The sequence below is a fragment of the Vulpes vulpes genome, chromosome 3 (assembly GCF_048418805.1).
Source record: "Vulpes vulpes isolate BD-2025 chromosome 3, VulVul3, whole genome shotgun sequence".
Lineage (NCBI taxonomy): Eukaryota > Metazoa > Chordata > Mammalia > Carnivora > Canidae > Vulpes > Vulpes vulpes.
In genome coordinates this window covers 11,151,648-11,170,033 of record NC_132782.1, presented here as the reverse complement: position 1 = coordinate 11,170,033, position 18,386 = coordinate 11,151,648, and the positions used below count along the sequence as shown (strand labels likewise).

Genomic DNA, 18,386 nt, shown 5'->3' with positions numbered 1-18,386 from the left:
TTACAGCAACTGATAATACCTCATTTGAGGTCATATTTCAAAGAAATGGTAAAGGCATGTTTTTCTTTGTTTTTATCTTTTCTTCTGAAAAGCTAATTTATCTATATTTCCAGATTATATTATAGCAGTGACGGTGCCTGAACAATTAAAGATGATCTGATGTGGTTTTTTGTTGTTTTTATCCTCCAGAATGTGGAGAAGCTAACCCCATGAGATAAATGGCATTCTAGAATGTCATCTCATTGATACTGACTGCAGTCCCTTCAGACCTCATTGGCAATGCTGTGATTTGATTTATAGATGTTGCAGTAATTACACTCCATCCTTCACAGTTTCAAATGTGGTTAATTTGTGCTGTGATCAGAGCTGTTTGGGGATGCAGATGTATTGTAAAGCCTTGACAGGCAGTCAGTACAGGTCTGACTTGTGATCAGTACAGTGTCTTATACACAAATCAATAAAGATCTGCTGATTCAATGTGACTGGATTTAATCCAATGAGTAGTAGCTCAGAGAGTTAGAGCAGAAGAATGGATGGAAATGAGAAATAATATGAAAACTAGGAGGGGGGAAGACAAAGGAACAGCAATACTGACTAACAAGATGAGTCATAGGTGTAACTAAGAAAAGCTCTGAGGCTGAAAATAAATTACCTTGGGAAAACTGACAGTGGCTGATACCTAGGAAGATGGGGGCTTTTCTGTACATGAAAAGAAGGAAGTGAAATATTCAGGATCATGTCAAAAAATTAATAAACAATTTGAACATGCAGTTTTTCCCCAAACCTAGAGGTGTTCTTGGACCCTATTTCAATCAATGGCCTTGAGGCAAAGAGAGATCCTACCTAGTATTAAAAAGGAAACTATACTCATGCAACTCTTGATAAAGTAATTCCTTGAATTTTAGGTGTTTGCCTGAATATATTTGTCTGAGAATGATTCATTGTATAGGAAGGATGCTGAAGATAACTAAGAAATGAAGTAGCCAGTTACCCTATAAATGATGCTCTGAGACTGGTATGGGGAGAAAACAACAAAGCTTATTTTTTCCTATCTAAGATTAAAATATATTTTCGAGAAAAGGTGGAGGTGGATGGGAAAGCAAGAAGGTAGGTAGGGGGATGGGCAAAATAGATAAAAGGGATTCACAGGTACAAACTTCTAGTTATAAAATAAGTAAGTCATGGAGATGAAAAGTCTATAGCAAAGAGAATACAGTCAGTAATACTGTAATGACCTTGTATGTGAGGGATGGTGCCTACACTCATTGTGGTGAGCACTCCGTGTGGATGAGACTACCGAATCCATATGTCGTACAGAATTTACCTTTGTCTAATTTCTTATATTTAATGTTATCTTCTAGGATGTATTAAAAAGTTTCCATTCTGTCAAGTAAGTATAGAAGAGGGCAAAGGCAAAGTCTGGTGGAATCTTCGGAAAACCTGCTACAGCATCGTTGAGCACAACTGGTTTGAGACTTTCATTGTCTTCATGATTCTTCTCAGCAGTGGTGCTTTGGTAAGTGAAATGCAAAGTGGTAAGAACCATGTTCTCATGAAACAGCTTATTTTCTGAAAATACTACAAACAGACATGGAGTTTAAGAAGCAAAAGAGGAAGGTATATCCATGGCTGGCAGAGCATGGCACCCAGGGTTTAACTGCAAAATTCAGTACAGAATAAATCAGAACTATGAATAAACAGATGGAATTTCTCATCTGGTGTTTATCTAATAGATGTTTTCCTCACTGAGACAACCATTCACAGAGACATTCTGTAACTATGTTAACTTCCATGTCAAATACCATCCAGTTCGCCCTAATAATTATATTAACATTTATGGACTAAAAGTGTATTTTGTTTTCTTTATGTATAATCAATTTATTCTTCAAAATAAGCCAGATCATTCAGGGAATCGTTGAAAATAATGTTGGAATAGGCCAAGTCCATTTCTCATTAAAGAACTTCTAGTTATATCCTGAGTTCATATTACTTCTCTAAAAACATATCATTGCAGCAGCAATCGAGACAGAGATGTTGGGGTGAGAGGCAAGAAAGAAAGAATATACTAAATCAGAGAAGATGTTGACATTTCCCCTGCCAACATTTTCTGTTAGTTTTAGTCTTCAGATTTTGTCCAATGTTTGTCAGATATTAGCTAATATTTAGTAGTAATTTCAAATTACTACTTTGAATCCAATATTACACTAAGCAATTTTATCAAGTATTTGGGGGAGACAAGTCATTCAATTCAAGTAAAATAAAAGCATTCTTGATTCACAGGCTTTTGAAGATATATACATTGAACAGCGAAAGACTATCAAAACCATGCTAGAATATGCTGACAAGGTCTTCACTTACATATTTATTCTGGAAATGCTCCTCAAATGGGTAGCTTATGGATTTCAAACATATTTCACCAATGCCTGGTGCTGGCTAGATTTCTTGATTGTCGATGTAAGTATCCTGAGTGATTTTTATGAAATTATTTTTAAAAGAGATAAGTTTCACATTTCATTAATTAAAACCTTGACTTTTGAGAACCTGGTTTTACTAATGCTAACACAACTTTGCAGTGAAAAGAAAAAAAAACTAAAATAAATGTAAAAATTAGGAAAGCTTCATAGGAAATGATAGAAGAGGTCCTAAAAATGTAGACAGTGTAAAGAAAACACAGAGTGTTCTATGCCACAAGCAGACAGTTATTTTTCTAAAAGTTAAGGACCTCAAGGTAAGGAAAAGCTAAAAATCTGTTGACAGATCTAAGCACTTAGCTTATACTCACAGTTATATTTTAAAAAATAACTCCAGGGATCCCTGGGTGGCGCAGCGGTTTGGCGCCTGCCTTTGGCCCAGGGCGCGATCCTGGAGACCCGGGATCGAATCCCACATCAGGCTCCCGGTGCATGGAGCCTGCTTCTCCCTCTGCCTGTGTCTCTGCCTCTCTCTCTCTCTGTGACTATCATAAATAAATAAAAATTAAAAAAAAAATAAAAAAATAAAAAAATAAAAAATAAAATAAAATAAAAAATAACTCCAGAAGGTAAAATCAAGAGATATAGGGTCAGGACTTGTGAGATTGTATTTTAATTCCTTACTAGAGTACCTGTTACTAAATAATGTTAAAAAAAAAAAAAAAAAACCAAAAACATTTACTGCATTCATTCAGCCACATACCCACAGGGACAATAAAATACATTTCCATCCTTCAGTCAGTAGTTAGATATCCCAGAACCTATTCAGAAATTTACCACGCAGAGAGTTAGGTGTAGGAGCCCTGCTCTGAATCTGATTACCCTGGGGTGAGTAGTCATAAAAACATTACCAATTATAGGATCTGTCTCACTTGCAGCCTATTTACTTATTCCAAGCAATGAAGAAGCAGTGGGGCAAAATGACAGTCATCTGATTCTTTGTAGTCTGTGATATTCCACTGCACAAGGCTTCACAGCCTCCCAACAAAACAAGGTACTTTAAGCACTATCTCTAGCTGTTCCCTAGCAATAATAAAGCACTTTATTTTTAGCTCTAACACTTGCCAATATGAATCAATAATTGCTGTATGTTTATATTCATTATTTTTATCATTTTGATAAGTATGGACCTATCTAAACTCTACTCCCCTTTTTCACACACATACATACTTATAGTGCTATAACCAAAATGTGTCTAACCCTTTGAGTTGATAAGAAATCTGCTACCAAGTCACTTTAATAGACCAGAAATGATTTCCAATTTCCATGGTTGGCTTTTAATGGATAACAGAGGTGAATTTTAATGTTATCCTGAGAAGCCATCCATAAAGGGAAGTTTAACACTCTTATAATCTGCAGCTGAAATGGGCTTCAAAGAATATCTAGGCCTTATTCTAGACATTAGGAAACTGAAGCCTCAGTTTAAATATTTTTTTTAAGATAAAAAAAACTAAGTAACAAAGCTGAGCTTAATGTCCCAATCCTAATTCTCAATTCCGTTCTCCTTTACTCCAGGGGTTTACTATAAATATAATACTGTATTTTCAGATTGGCTTTGGGATTTAGCATTTATAGTCTTCAGTTTCTCCCTGAAATGATGCAACACTAAATACATTTAAGAATCCTCTATGGTTCAGAAAGATTTTCTCATGCACGAAGATCATTTAGAAATGTGATAGAACTTCTCCAGCGAATTCTGAAATTTACTGAAATATTTACACTTAGTAAAAATTTTACATATACTGAAATACTACCTTGTACTTCAAGAATTTCCATATATTTGGCCCATATAGAAAATATGAGTAAGATGCAAAAAGAGCAGGGGTTTTGTATCATGCTTGTATCCTTAGAGACACCTAATATAGATACTTAAGTATCTACTGAATAAAGTCTAAATGAATACATTTCATTTCAAAGAATGTGCCAAAAAAATTACTTCCCTTTTAAATAAGCATCAACTGGTAGATTGAAACGGAATAATTAAAGCCTTCTACTTTGGGACAAGTTATGTTGACTTAAATGGGCTTATTCCTGGATCCCTGGGTGGCTCAGTGGTTTAGCACCTGCCTTCAGCCCAGGGTGTGATCCTGGAGTCTTGAGATGGAGTCCCACATCTGGCTCCCTGCATGGAGCCTGCTTCTCCCTCTGCCTGCTTCTCTGCCTCTCTCTATCTCTCATGAATAAAATCTTTAAAAAAATAAAAAATAAGTGAAACCATATATTAGCACCTAAAATAATTATAGTATTTCTTATATAGTTTTTTACCGTATTCCCTTGTTCTTCTAGGTCAACAATAATATATCTGCAAATAATGAATTATTCTACTTTTCAAATTCACATAGCTCTTATTTCTGTTTCCAGAAAATGTTATAAAATAAAAATAATAATAATAATAATAATAATAATAATAATGGTAGTGGGAGAATGCTTCTAGATTTGGTCATCAAAAATTATGCAAGTGTTTGGGTTGAAATGTATCATTGGAATGCATGGAAGTGATTATAAGGTTTTTACACATTCTGCTCTCAAAAAATTACCATTAGCCATTTTAAAGAGAAACATTCATATTATGTGGTTCATTAAGCAATCACAGAACTCCTAGGGTCTTCTTCAGAACCAACAAATCCCTCCTGCATTATTTCTCTTTCTCAGTTTCGCTGCCATAGGGATGCAGAAAGGTGTGAATGGCAGCTAAACCAACCCCCTGAAACTTCTAACACAGTTTCATATATTTGCTGTATTGTGAAGCATCTGGGTTCATATAAATTTATATTAAAAATTCAGTTTTTGTCAAAGGACTTGTTATATTTTGTACACATTAGCAAGAATGCCTTTTATGTTTAGCACAAAAAATGAAGATAAAAATGCTATATATTGAAAGACTGGGGACATGTTTGCTGAGGTGAAAAACACACTGGATTTAAAAACAGAAGACATACTCCAGTTATGGCCTTGCCCCTTGCTACCTTTTCTTGGACTAGTCATTTGACCACTCTCAAGCAGAGATAATAGTAAAAAAGAATCATTTTAAGTTGTAAAGCACACTACCTGTATAGGGCATTATCTTCACATTTTAAGTATATTACAAGTCTTTAAAATTATTTATTTCAAAATTCCCTTTAAGGTATATGAAGCTTTTTGCATTAGTTAACCTAATAAAAGTTTTTTCCTACACAAAATGGAATGAGGTCTATTAAAAGAAGCTCAGTTCACTAATGCCCCACATCTCTAGGAACTGAGTCACCCCACTGTGGAGTGGTTATATGCAAGTGGTGTCTCCCAGACACTTGAATCCCAAATGTCCTGATCTTGGCCATTACTTTTCTTTTCGTTTCAAAGCAACAGCATCCTTACTTCCTTACTGCAGGTTGTGAGGAACCTGCAGCCACTTCCCTTTAAACGCCCAGTTCTCAAATAAAGGACTTAAAGAGCATGAGGGAAGCCTTCTGAAAGGAGTTCCAGAAGCCTAAAGAAGCTGTTAATGCTTTCCAAAGCAAAGGAGCCCAGAACATAGAAGCCTGTACATTCTCTAATAACCTTTCCTATCTTTCTGGTCTTCTGTAGCAGTAAACACTAGACAGAAATGAATAGCTCAATAAATTATCCTGCCACTAGTCATTTATTGTTCTGTTAGATTCTGTGAGATATATGCTAAATTAAACAATGAGGGAGCAATGGCTCCTTGTGCCTTTAAAGCTTCAGTTCTGGTTTCCTTGTCACCTTTTAAACCATGAGTTCTTGGGCATATCAGTTTCCATCCTACCTAACAAAACCATGGAAAGATTCATTTAGATCTATTTTTCAAAAGCTCTTTTTACAAGAAACGAAGCCCCAGTGCCTTTAAACCATCCAGTGGATGTACGGAATTAACTCCTCCATATGCATCAAGGAAAGTACTACTTTTGTACAGTCCTTGCAAGAACTGATAAGATAGCCACTCAAACCATTTTGTTTTTCATGGTTCAGATGAGGAACAAATTTTTTGAAACTGTATGCAAAAGGTTAAGATATGGCTTTGAAGTCAGGTCACTTGGGTTCAAGACCTAACTCCATCTCTTATTACCATGCATCCCTTTTTTTCAGTGGGGAGAGAGGAATGAGGGGCTCAACTCCCTCACCAGTGAGAAGGCAATAGTAATATTACCTACTTCTTAAAATTTATATGCATAAAGCACTTAGAACCTTGCACATAGTAAATGTTCAATAAATATTATGTTGAAAGAAAATCTAAGCAAATAAAGTCTTTTCCTCTCAAAAAAGGGCATGTCTTCTTAAACCTTTCACAAATTTAAGTAAAATTTAGTATGTGTATAAATATCAGAAGATGTATTATCACTATGAATTATAAGTTGAGAACTTTGAATAAACATTTCTTCATTATTATGAAACTACTACAACCTGGTCTGACAAAATTTTTTTCAGGTAAAATTATTCCATTATTTATTTATCCAACACATATTAACTAAAGCATATTTAACCAGACAGTATTAGGCACACAGAGAGAAGACTGTTTCATAAAAAGTTTATGTGACCTGGAAGGGAAAAAGAAGATATCTAATCAATTGATTCTATTAAATGGTAAATGCTTCCAATACACATAACTAAGATACTACATAAATTCAGGAGAAAAACATGATTTCCAATCAATGATATTAAACACAGATCCATGGAGGATCTGGCTTTTGAAACAAATCCTGAATCCTCAGTGATATGTGCACAGGTTGAAAGGGGTTCCACAGGGTGAAATAACTAACGGGAAGGGTTTACATGTTTATAAAAATTGGCCAAGACTCTGCTTCCATTGGTAAGAAAAGCAATAACATGAAATGAAGCTGGCAACATAAGATGAACCCCCTACATGGAAGATGAAAGCCGCCACGTTATGTCTGAATTTTATTTGGTTGGTACTAAAGAATAGACACTACATCTTACGCCTTTAGTCGACAGTTTATTTCTAGGTGAACTATTAATATCTTTCCTTTTTATAGGTTTCTTTGGTTAGCTTGGTAGCCAATGCTCTTGGCTACTCAGAACTTGGTGCCATTAAATCCCTGCGGACGTTAAGAGCTTTAAGACCTCTAAGAGCTTTATCCCGGTTTGAAGGCATGAGGGTAAGAATAAAAGCTCTCTGATGATTCATATCAGAATTAAATGTAGGTTAATTATTTACCTACAGAAGGGTACCATACTTTTCTGACATTTATTTCACAGAATTACAGAATTTCAGAAAAGGAATCTGACCTATCACTAAGGTTAGCCTCCTGAAACTGAGGTATATTTAAACAGGTCCTCAGAAATTGTGGCAGAACTAGGGCTAGAATCCAGGTCTTCTGAGGAGAGTTCAAGGATGTTTCCACAACATCCAAAAACATACACTGCCATTTATTTTATTTCATTGCTTATACATATCTAAATGATTTTTCACTACTGACATTCATTCTAGTAGGGGTTTTTCTTCCTCCCAATAGGCAGTTTGATTCCTCAAAAATCACTGGTAATGAATGAAAGGTAAAAGGTTTTTGTGTGCTTTATTTCTTCACTATTTAATATCAGTAACAAAAATAATCGTATAAGAAAACAACCCTAAAATGTAGCCTCTGATAAGCCTCTAAACATCCTAAGCAACCAAAATAGGGGGTTAGAACAATTAGCTGGCATTTCAGGCAACCCCTGGGGTTTGCTTTAAAGATTGCCCTTTTAAGTGAGCATTCTGAATGAGGTTCACTTTTCACAGCATGTGCATTTTCCTCTTTAGCTCCGTTCTTTAGTGTGTATTTTATGCATCTACACATAAAGTACACATTTATTTGGATATACAACCACTCGTAACACCCCTCAAAATACTACTTAGCAAAGGCCAGCTTTGTTTATTCCAGCATGCAAATGCACATGGATATTGACTTTCTCCCTGGCCATAATGCTTTTATGTTAGAAGTTTGGAGCAATAAAAACAAACACTTCAGCCTTGACTTCAAAATTCACTCAGGGAGTTTCAGGGAGAATGAAACCACTGTACAGACTTTCCAGAAGCATTGTAAGCACAGACATATTTGGTTTTACATTCTAATTTCATTTCATTGCTATTTGATAAAAAAAAGTCACAAGACAAGATAAAATTCATAAAAATTATAATACAATTTCAAGTTCTATTCAAGCCAATCTTTGCCATTATTGACAATACTTAAGCCCTCATCTACTTGCATGGTTTTGTATTAACAATTCCTTTTTGAAGGAAGATGAACAAAATAAGAAGCTTATAAATTTACTCTAATCTGAAAAAACATTGTTTGGCATTTTTAATTTAATTATATGGCTGAAATAATGTTCCACCTATAAAATAAGAAATATATCACATGGTTATTTGATAAGAAAATTTGTGGACGTCATTTTACCAAATTTTAGGAGCAAAGAAACATGGCAAGTATAATATATATAACTTAATTTCTAAAAGAAATAAAATTTAAATAGCATATGAATTTTGGATTTCAGGCCTTGATGTCAATTTAAAATTTTTTGAGGTTGATTTCTAACAATACTTATACTTTTTAAAAATAAAACAATAGTTTAACATAAATGCTTAGCAAAACAGTCCAATATGAGTCAGATTAAAGTAGATAAGAAAAGATACTGTCAACCTCCATCGAGATTTCAAAATACCTATTAAGCTTTTGAATTTAATGAGAGAATAGGTAACTTAATTTCTCCTTCATGAAACAGGTCAGCTCAGGTTGATGAAGTAACCTATACCCCAAATGTTACCTGAAGTAACATGTACCCTACCCCAAAGTGAGTATTTGAGAGATCAGAATAACAATGAGGACATACTCGGTACTTTTATGTCCAGAGATAAATTCCATCTCATTTAATATACTTTTTAAAATTGGGATTTACCAATAGACAAAAAAAAGACACTATTATTCATAGTCATAAAATGTTGACTTGATCTGAGGAGGCTTATTTAAGGCATTATTAATACTTTATTTGAAGGGTTTGTTTAACCATGTTTTCAAATCATCAATCATTCATTAACACTTGGAAGTTAAAATGTATTGCTGAATGACAATTATTTCTTGTTGGTATTTAATACATCTTTTTTTTTCTTTTCTCCCCAGCATACAAACACTTTCTGACTCCATCTTACTATATCAGGTTTTTATTTCTTTTCACACTTTGGCATATTTTGCTTTCCTTAAATCCTTTAGCTCTTTAGTTGTGTCACTGTTTGTTTTCCCTTACCAAATATGTCCTAGAGCATATCATGAGAAATAACTTATCCACCTAGATTTTTATTTAACTCTTTTCACACCCATGTTAGTATTAAATAAATAAAAGGAACAGTTTTCATCTTAACGATCTGTAAGTGGCCTTCTCCTCTTCTCTTCCAGGTTGTTGTGAATGCTCTTGTTGGAGCAATTCCCTCTATTATGAATGTACTCTTGGTTTGTCTCATCTTCTGGTTGATCTTTAGCATCATGGGTGTGAATTTGTTTGCTGGCAAGTTCTACCACTGTGTTAACACGACAACGGGTAACATGTTTGAAGTTAGTGAAGTCAACAATCTGAGCGACTGTCAGGCTCTTGGCAAGCAAGCTCGATGGAAAAACGTCAAAGTAAACTTTGATAATGTTGGCGCTGGCTATCTTGCATTGCTTCAAGTGGTAAGTTGCCACTGTATGAGTTCTGGAAACATTTTCAAAATGTCTGACAAAAGATAATGATCTTTGTGCTTCTCTGATGTGCTTTGCTTGAATAATTAGTATTTAACAGAACAAAAGTAGTTGATGATAACACCTATACTATTAACTTAATTGACTTTAAGATGTTTTGCAGTATTTGATTACAAATTTTCCCAGTGTTCAACTTTTAGTATGTTTTAATATAGTCTTATATTCCTGCTTCCTGTTTTTTTTTCTTACTATATTATCGAGTGCAATTGCACTTTTACTGTTTTTAGTTTTCTTTGGCAATCATTGCCAAAGGAGCAATTTTATATGTTAAAGTAACAATGTACATGTTTTAGTGATGAATTAAATGTTTATATATTATTAGCCAGGAAATTTATTGCACCAACATCTAAGGAGTATGGTTCTGCTATTTGTAGAAATGTAAATCTTATGGGGTAGATTTCAAAATGTATAATGTTTAATAATTTTTACTTAATTGACCACATATTAACTAATCAGTAATTCACTAATGAAAACAGTTGAGCTGTGTTTAAACACACCATAGGTTTGAATCACAGAACTTATATTTTGGTATAAAAAGAATTTGAGACCAAGATGGATATTTTATGAATCAAGCCTCTAGTTCAATTTTTGTGTAGAAAGTAATTAATATCTTCTGGGAGAACAAAGGAAATGAATTCCAGACTCTAAATACAATCATATTTTACTTCAAGTTCTTCATTCAATTCATTTTAATCTCTTTATAGAGAATTTTATGATATCATACAAAAACTTACTTGTAGTAATATTATCAGATTTTCATATGATAAAATGCCATATTCTTGGATTAGGTTTTTATGCAGAATTCAAATCTATATTATTTACAGGCCACATTTAAAGGCTGGATGGATATTATGTATGCAGCTGTTGATTCACGAGATGTAAGTATCACTCAAATACTATTCATAGTTACTAGATTTTCCATAGTGAACATTTTTAACAATTTAAGTGAATGACCCAGATTTCTATAATAGCAATGAGAACATTTATAACTGCATATAGAAATGATCCTCTTAAGGTAATGCATTTCAATAAATATGGTATTTTGGTTAATATATGTCTGACATATATATCTAATATGAAAGGATATCTAACTGCATGGATCAGAAGACATGAAACTGGTCCATAAATGAGACTCAAGACTGGGAACATTGCTCATGAGAAAGTAACTTGCTTCTCCCTAACCCTGGAGGTTATGATAAACAGAGTCTGTGAAACAACTTCCAAAAAAAAAAAAAAAAAAAAAAACAGGAAAAAAGCAAGTTTCAGGGAAATTCAATTTTGAAAATAGGAATTGAAAAAGTTCCTCAGAATATATGTTTATGCTGAATTCCTTTAGAAGTTGATATTCTATTATTAAAGCCATATCTTCAAGAGCCAACATCTCCAGACTCAAATTTAAAATGCTGCAAAAAAAAAAACTGTAAGACTATTAACAGGTTCAAGATGTTTGTTTATAACCACTGTTATTTAAAGAAATATACAGGTAAGTCACAGTGGAGAAAGAGATTCAAGAACAATCATAAAAATGATAAACTTTCATTCTCCTAGATCATACTAGTTTTTAAAAAGAACATTTTTTGCAGAACAGTATCTCACAACAAGGCAAAAATAGCTCTAGATTAAGTGACAACACTCACCAAATGTTAACTTAGTTTAAGTATTTATTATGTTTTAAAATATTATTTAATATTTTCAATACCATTTAGGTAAAACTTCAGCCTGTTTATGAAGAAAATCTATATATGTATTTATACTTCGTCATCTTTATCATCTTTGGGTCATTCTTCACTCTGAATCTATTCATTGGTGTAATCATAGATAACTTCAACCAACAGAAAAAGAAGATAAGTATTTCTCAGCTCTCAGATTTCCCCTGAAGTTCTGTCTGTTGTACATCCAAATAATCAGGATATTCATAATCAAGACAGACTTAGATCATTTTTATATTCTTTTCAGTTCACTATTTGGTCAGTTCAGATCCAGAGTTTCCAGCCTCTAGCTGGTGGCTCCTCCCTAGATGCATCCTCTGCTGAGCTGCTATCCTGTCTTTGTGAAAAAAATGTGACCATGGCTTCAAAGCATCCAGTGGGCCTCCTCTAATGCTTCATCCTTGCTTACAGAGAATTTCAGAAATTATTTCCACTCAGTTTTCTAGCTGCATTTTCTTCCACATCACATTTCTATATCTACTTCCCTACTCTTCAGTCAATATCCACCATTACTACTACCACATTTTACACACATAGTCACATGGATTTTCTACCCTTTCTGAACAAGCCACACTCTTGTGTCTCCATGACTTTACATAGGGTATTTTCTTTTCCTGGAATGCTTTGCCTAGCACACCTCATCGGTTAAGACCTAGCTTAAGGGTATCCCCCTATATAAAGCCTGTTTCTAAGTTTTCGGGGTTTATTTTGATCTCTGCAATACTTATATATATATATATATATATAGCCTTATACATTTTCCACCTGTTTTCATTTTCCTACTCCACATGGCAACAAGACATTGTGTCTCATATATCTATGTAATTCTGATACCAGTTGCATTTTCTAGCACACCAGAAGTACTTAAAATTACTGAATAAAGAAGTAAAACTGTCAACAGTGAAATGGACTAAGAAAACATTTTTTCTTTCACAAAAATATATTTGAGACCCCTGAGCCTCCTTCTAAACATAATATAGTGAAATTAGGATCCTGTACTAATCAGACATTTATGTGATTATAGGTTTACATAATAGTATTCAGAATTTCACATAAATGAGAAAATTAAAGACATGTATGTATGTGTATATATATGTATATATGAAACAGGATATATAGCAAAAAACATATATAGCAAAAAACATATGAAACAGGATAATTTCCATTTAAAAATTGAGAAAAGACTAAAGACTCAAATATTTTTGTACAAATGCTGTTGTAACACACATTCAGATTGTAACCAGTTTTATACTGTATCTTTACTTTGGAGGTCAGGACATCTTTATGACAGAAGAACAGAAAAAATATTACAATGCAATGAAGAAACTTGGATCCAAGAAACCTCAGAAGCCCATACCTCGACCAGCAGTAAGAATTACTCATCTTCTTTAACATTCTAAAGCCTTATTTCCATATGATGAAACTGGTAGTGTTCTGGATGAAAACATACTGAGTGATATCACCAATATATAGTATGCCCTAATTGTAAAGTTCATATTGTTTAACACAGTTCACAACTGCCACACTCGGTAAGAATTACTAAGTTATTAAAAAGGAGGTGATGCTCTCTACAGTTTGTCGATTGAAAACGTGCAATATGGAGTGTCCAGTAACTGCTTCCATAGCAGACTCCATATTCCTGCTGCCACCTATTGCTGCCAGGAATGTACCCAATCATATTATACAGCACCCTCTTGCCATTTAAATAGATGGGAGTCTGGAAAACTCCCATCCCACCCCATTATTTCCCTCTACACTATTTGTTCTCTCCATTTGACGACTAGAAAATATTAACATTTTTAGAAAGGAAAAGGGCATCATCAAAATAGTTTGTTTCACCAACAACACAAAAAAGAAAGACTTATTCAGAATGCATACTCTGTAGAGCTTCATAATATACGAAAAGACATAACGATGGATTATGTTCACAGAGCAGCACTCTAACTAACCTATCTTCTTAGATGGGTAAGGAATAAGGAAACTGAAGCCCCCCCCCCCAAAAAAGTAAAATATCCTACCTAAAGTCATAAAGCTTGTTAATTGCCAGAACTGGATTTTCTCATGAATCCTATAAATGACTTCCACTTTACCATATTTTTAAGAGTTTTGGATTTGAGGTTAGGAGTGATTAAGGGGGGAGGTAGGGGAGGATACACAAAAGGACATAAACCTGTTTTACTGAAGATTATTTAAATATTATATTTTAAAGAAGAAAACTCTGTCAATTCATGAAACTGATTTTCAATAAGCTACGAAATTTTATGTTTTTATTTTAAATTATTAAGGATTTATTTCCCTAATAGAATTATATTTAACACCACATGAGTATAGTAATCTTTAAAAGTGCGTGATTCCTGAGATGATTGCTAATAAGACAAAGAAAAAATGTCATTCATTTTTGTTGAAGCATGGATAAAGAACAGATGAAGAAAGAGATAAATAATACACAAACATAGTTAAAAGAGACAGAATAAAATAGAAAATGACATATTTTGAAGGAGAGAGATGGAAATAAGTTATAAACCAAAATTCCTGAAGTACTGATAAATGAATTAGGGTATTCATCCATTTAAAACTCTGTATCAATCTACTTTGTAAATCTTCATTATTAGTTGTCATAATTTTTTGGTAAAAATTATCAAGTCATTTTAAATCAAGCAAATCCCATGCATATTAACAGCTAACCGCCACCAATTTATGCCTTACTGAGAGCTCTGTCTTCCCATGGAACTTAAATATACTGAATACGTTTTGTTCTTATCATATGACTTTTTTCATGTCCTTTTGTATTTTAATGTGAAGAGAAATGGAGCACAAAAAATTGTTTGTAGTAATGTGATAAGGGTGTATATCTCATGGCCATATATGGAAGGCCTTCATCTGAAATTTTAGTCATTATTTATGAAATATGCATATTAACCTTCTTTTACCTCTCTTTCTAGAACAAATTCCAAGGAATGGTCTTTGACTTTGTAACTAGACAAGTCTTTGATATCAGTATCATGATCCTCATCTGCCTCAATATGGTCACCATGATGGTGGAAACTGATGACCAGAGCAAATATATGACTCTGGTTTTGTCCCGGATCAACCTTGTATTCATTATCCTGTTCACTGGAGAATTTGTGCTAAAGCTCATCTCTCTCAGATACTACTATTTCACCATAGGCTGGAACATTTTTGATTTTGTGGTGGTGATTCTCTCCATTGTGGGTAAGAACGGTTTAATTACAGAGAGGTACCACTGGAGGTAAAGCTCCCCAAGGCCTGACAGCTGTGTAACTCAGAAATTAGATCTGAGAATGTTAATGTGTATAATTCTTAAGTTTACCACTACTGTTCATTTTCCTCTAACAGAAGAAATGTCAATATTTGAAAAGAGAATATATTTAGAGATTTCAGAAATAATCTTTGTCAGTAATCAGCACATTTTATGTGTGGGGATAACTCTTCATAGAAACTGAGTGTATATAATCTTAAATTGCCATGACACTCTGAGGTTATTTAATTTTTGGATTTTCTAAAAATCTATATTGGTTTATAACATTATAGAATCATTGAATAAAACTCTGTTATCTTTAATTGCTAGTATTAGGGAGTGGACCCAAATATTTAGTAAAAGTTTATAATCATAACAATCTTACTGTTTTCTTAAATCTTGCAAAGATAAAGCATTCATGTTGGCATAAGATATTCACTGTTTAGTTGATTTCTGTATTTTTTCCACAGGTATGTTTCTGGCTGAGCTGATAGAAAAATACTTTGTGTCCCCCACCCTGTTCCGAGTGATCCGGCTCGCCAGGATCGGTCGAATCTTGCGTCTGATCAAAGGGGCGAAGGGGATCCGCACACTGCTCTTTGCTCTGATGATGTCCCTCCCAGCCTTATTTAACATCGGCCTCCTGCTCTTCCTGGTCATGTTCATCTACGCCATCTTTGGAATGTCCAACTTTGCCTATGTTAAAAAGGAAGCTGGAATTGATGACATGTTCAACTTTGAGACCTTTGGCAACAGCATGATCTGCTTGTTCCAAATTACCACCTCGGCTGGCTGGGATGGATTGCTAGCACCTATTCTCAACAGTGCACCACCTGACTGTGATCCTGACACAATTCACCCTGGAAGTTCAGTTAAGGGAGACTGTGGGAACCCATCTGTTGGGATTTTCTTTTTTGTCAGTTACATCATCATCTCATTTCTCGTTGTGGTGAACATGTACATCGCTGTCATCCTGGAGAACTTCAGTGTTGCTACTGAGGAGAGTGCAGAGCCTCTGAGCGAGGATGACTTTGAGATGTTCTATGAAGTCTGGGAGAAGTTTGATCCTGATGCCACCCAGTTTATAGAGTTCTCCAAGCTCTCTGATTTTGCAGCTGCCCTGGATCCTCCTCTTCTCATAGCGAAACCAAACAAAGTCCAGCTCATTGCCATGGACCTGCCCATGGTCAGTGGGGACCGGATCCACTGCCTCGACATTTTATTTGCCTTTACAAAGCGTGTTTTGGGTGAGAGTGGAGAGATGGATGCCCTTAGAATACAGATGGAAGACCGGTTCATGGCTTCGAACCCCTCCAAAGTCTCCTATGAACCCATCACAACCACTCTGAAACGCAAACAAGAGGAGGTATCTGCTGCTATCATTCAGCGTAATTTCAGATGTTATCTTTTAAGACAAAGGTTAAAAAAGGTATCAAGTGAATATAACAAAGAGGCAATTAAAGGAAGGATTGATTTACCTATCAAAGAAGACATGATTATTGACAAATTAAATGGAAACTCCACCCCAGAAAAAACAGATGGAAGTTCCTCTACCACATCTCCTCCTTCCTATGACAGTGTAACAAAGCCAGACAAAGAGAAGTTTGAGAAAGACAAACCAGAAAAAGAAAGCAAAGGGAAAGAGGTCAGGGAAAATCAAAAGTAAAAAAGAAACAAAGAATTATCTTTGTGATCAATTGTTTACAGCCTATGATGGTAAAGTCTATGTGTCAACTGGACTCCCAGAAGAGGTCTATGCCAAACTGACTGTTTTAACAAATACTCATGGTCAGTGCCTATAACAAGACAGTGACCTATCCATCACTACAACTCTGTGAGTCAGGGTATCAAGATTGACAAGAGGTTGCTGTTTTCATTACCAGCTGACACTGCTGAAGAGAAACTAAATGGCTATCTAGACTGTGGGGATAATTGTGCAAAGTGATCATTGTAACTACACCAAACACCTTTAGTACAGTACTTGCATCCACTCTATTTTTAACTTCCATATCTGCCATATTTTTACAAAATTTGTTCTAGTGGATTTCCTTGCTCCCTAATTCATAGTTTATTCATAATACTATGTCACTATTTTTGTAAATGCCATTTAAGTTGAGAGAAAAGTATATAAGAGCCCTGTGTTCCTACTCCACAAGTCTCTCAAATGATCAGCAAAAGTGTTTTGAGAGATAAAATTCTTGCTCAAAACCAGAAAAAAATATTCTAATGTCAATAATTTCAGGTACTTCATTTCTAGACAGCTTTAATTTTGAAAGTGTTTTAGTCTGTTACATTTGTTTATATCTGAACAGTTATGTGCCTGTAAAGTCTCCTCTAATTTTTAAAGGATTATTTTTATGCAAATATTGTTTCAGCAAGTGCAAATTTTATTCTAAGTTCCAGAGCTCTATATTTAATTTGGTTAAATGCTTTCCAAAAACAAAATGAAAAAAAATCTAGAAAAAGTATATCTATAGTGTCACTTTAGAATAGTTGTCCCACTTTCAGCTGCAGTATTGCTTTGCCATCTTCTACTCTCAGCAAAGCTGACATTTTATGTCAATTCAACACCCCCTGTTATGTAAATAGTTATTTTATCCTGTGGTGCATGTTTGGGCAGGAATATATATATATATATATACACACACACACACACACATATATATATACACACGTATATATATAATCATATATATATATATATATATATATATATTCTGATAAACAACATCTATTAAATCAAATATGTACCACAGTGTGTCTTTTGCGAGCTTCCAACAGGGATGTATCCTGTACCATTCATTAAACATAGTTTGAAGACTATCACTAATGCATGTTAATATTGCCTATGCTGCTCTATTTTACTCAACCCATTCTTCACAAGCCTTGGTTAGAAGATGTCACATGTTGGTAGAGTTGGAAGACATACAGCTCTATCCAGTATGTCAAGCAGAATAGCTTGCAGTTATTTAAAAGCACCTTTACTTCTGAATTTTAATTCAACTTGAGTGTCATATGGTGTCTCTCTATATTTCAAAGAAACACACTGCAAACTGCCTATTGTCAAAACCTATACTATCATATTTTGCTAAAAATATGTCCAAAACTTGTTTAAATATAAATAATGTAAAAATATGATCAATTTTATTTGTTGCACTTTGTACATAAGAAAATTATTTTCAGGTTGATGACATGGCAATTTATTTTACTTTATGCTTTT

General features: G+C 34.2%; 1 protein-coding gene across 13 annotated transcripts in view; it reads left to right on the top strand.

The window, feature by feature from the left end:
* Positions 1-17,634, top strand: part of LOC112916453 (sodium channel protein type 3 subunit alpha) — a 105,009-nt gene extending 87,375 nt beyond the window's left edge. For all 13 annotated transcript variants that reach the window (XM_025994133.2, XM_025994139.2, XM_025994134.2 and 10 more), the window contains 9 exons: positions 1,362-1,516; positions 2,281-2,454; positions 7,460-7,582; positions 9,857-10,129; positions 11,023-11,076; positions 11,905-12,042; positions 13,171-13,275; positions 14,850-15,120; positions 15,637-17,634. In XM_025994133.2, coding sequence (XP_025849918.2) covers positions 1,362-1,516; positions 2,281-2,454; positions 7,460-7,582; positions 9,857-10,129; positions 11,023-11,076; positions 11,905-12,042; positions 13,171-13,275; positions 14,850-15,120; positions 15,637-16,832 — 2,489 coding nt within the window. In that variant the 3' untranslated portion in view covers positions 16,833-17,634. The remainder of the gene's footprint in view (positions 1-1,361; positions 1,517-2,280; positions 2,455-7,459; positions 7,583-9,856; positions 10,130-11,022; positions 11,077-11,904; positions 12,043-13,170; positions 13,276-14,849; positions 15,121-15,636) is intronic.
* The last annotated feature ends 752 nt before the right edge of the window (positions 17,635-18,386 follow it).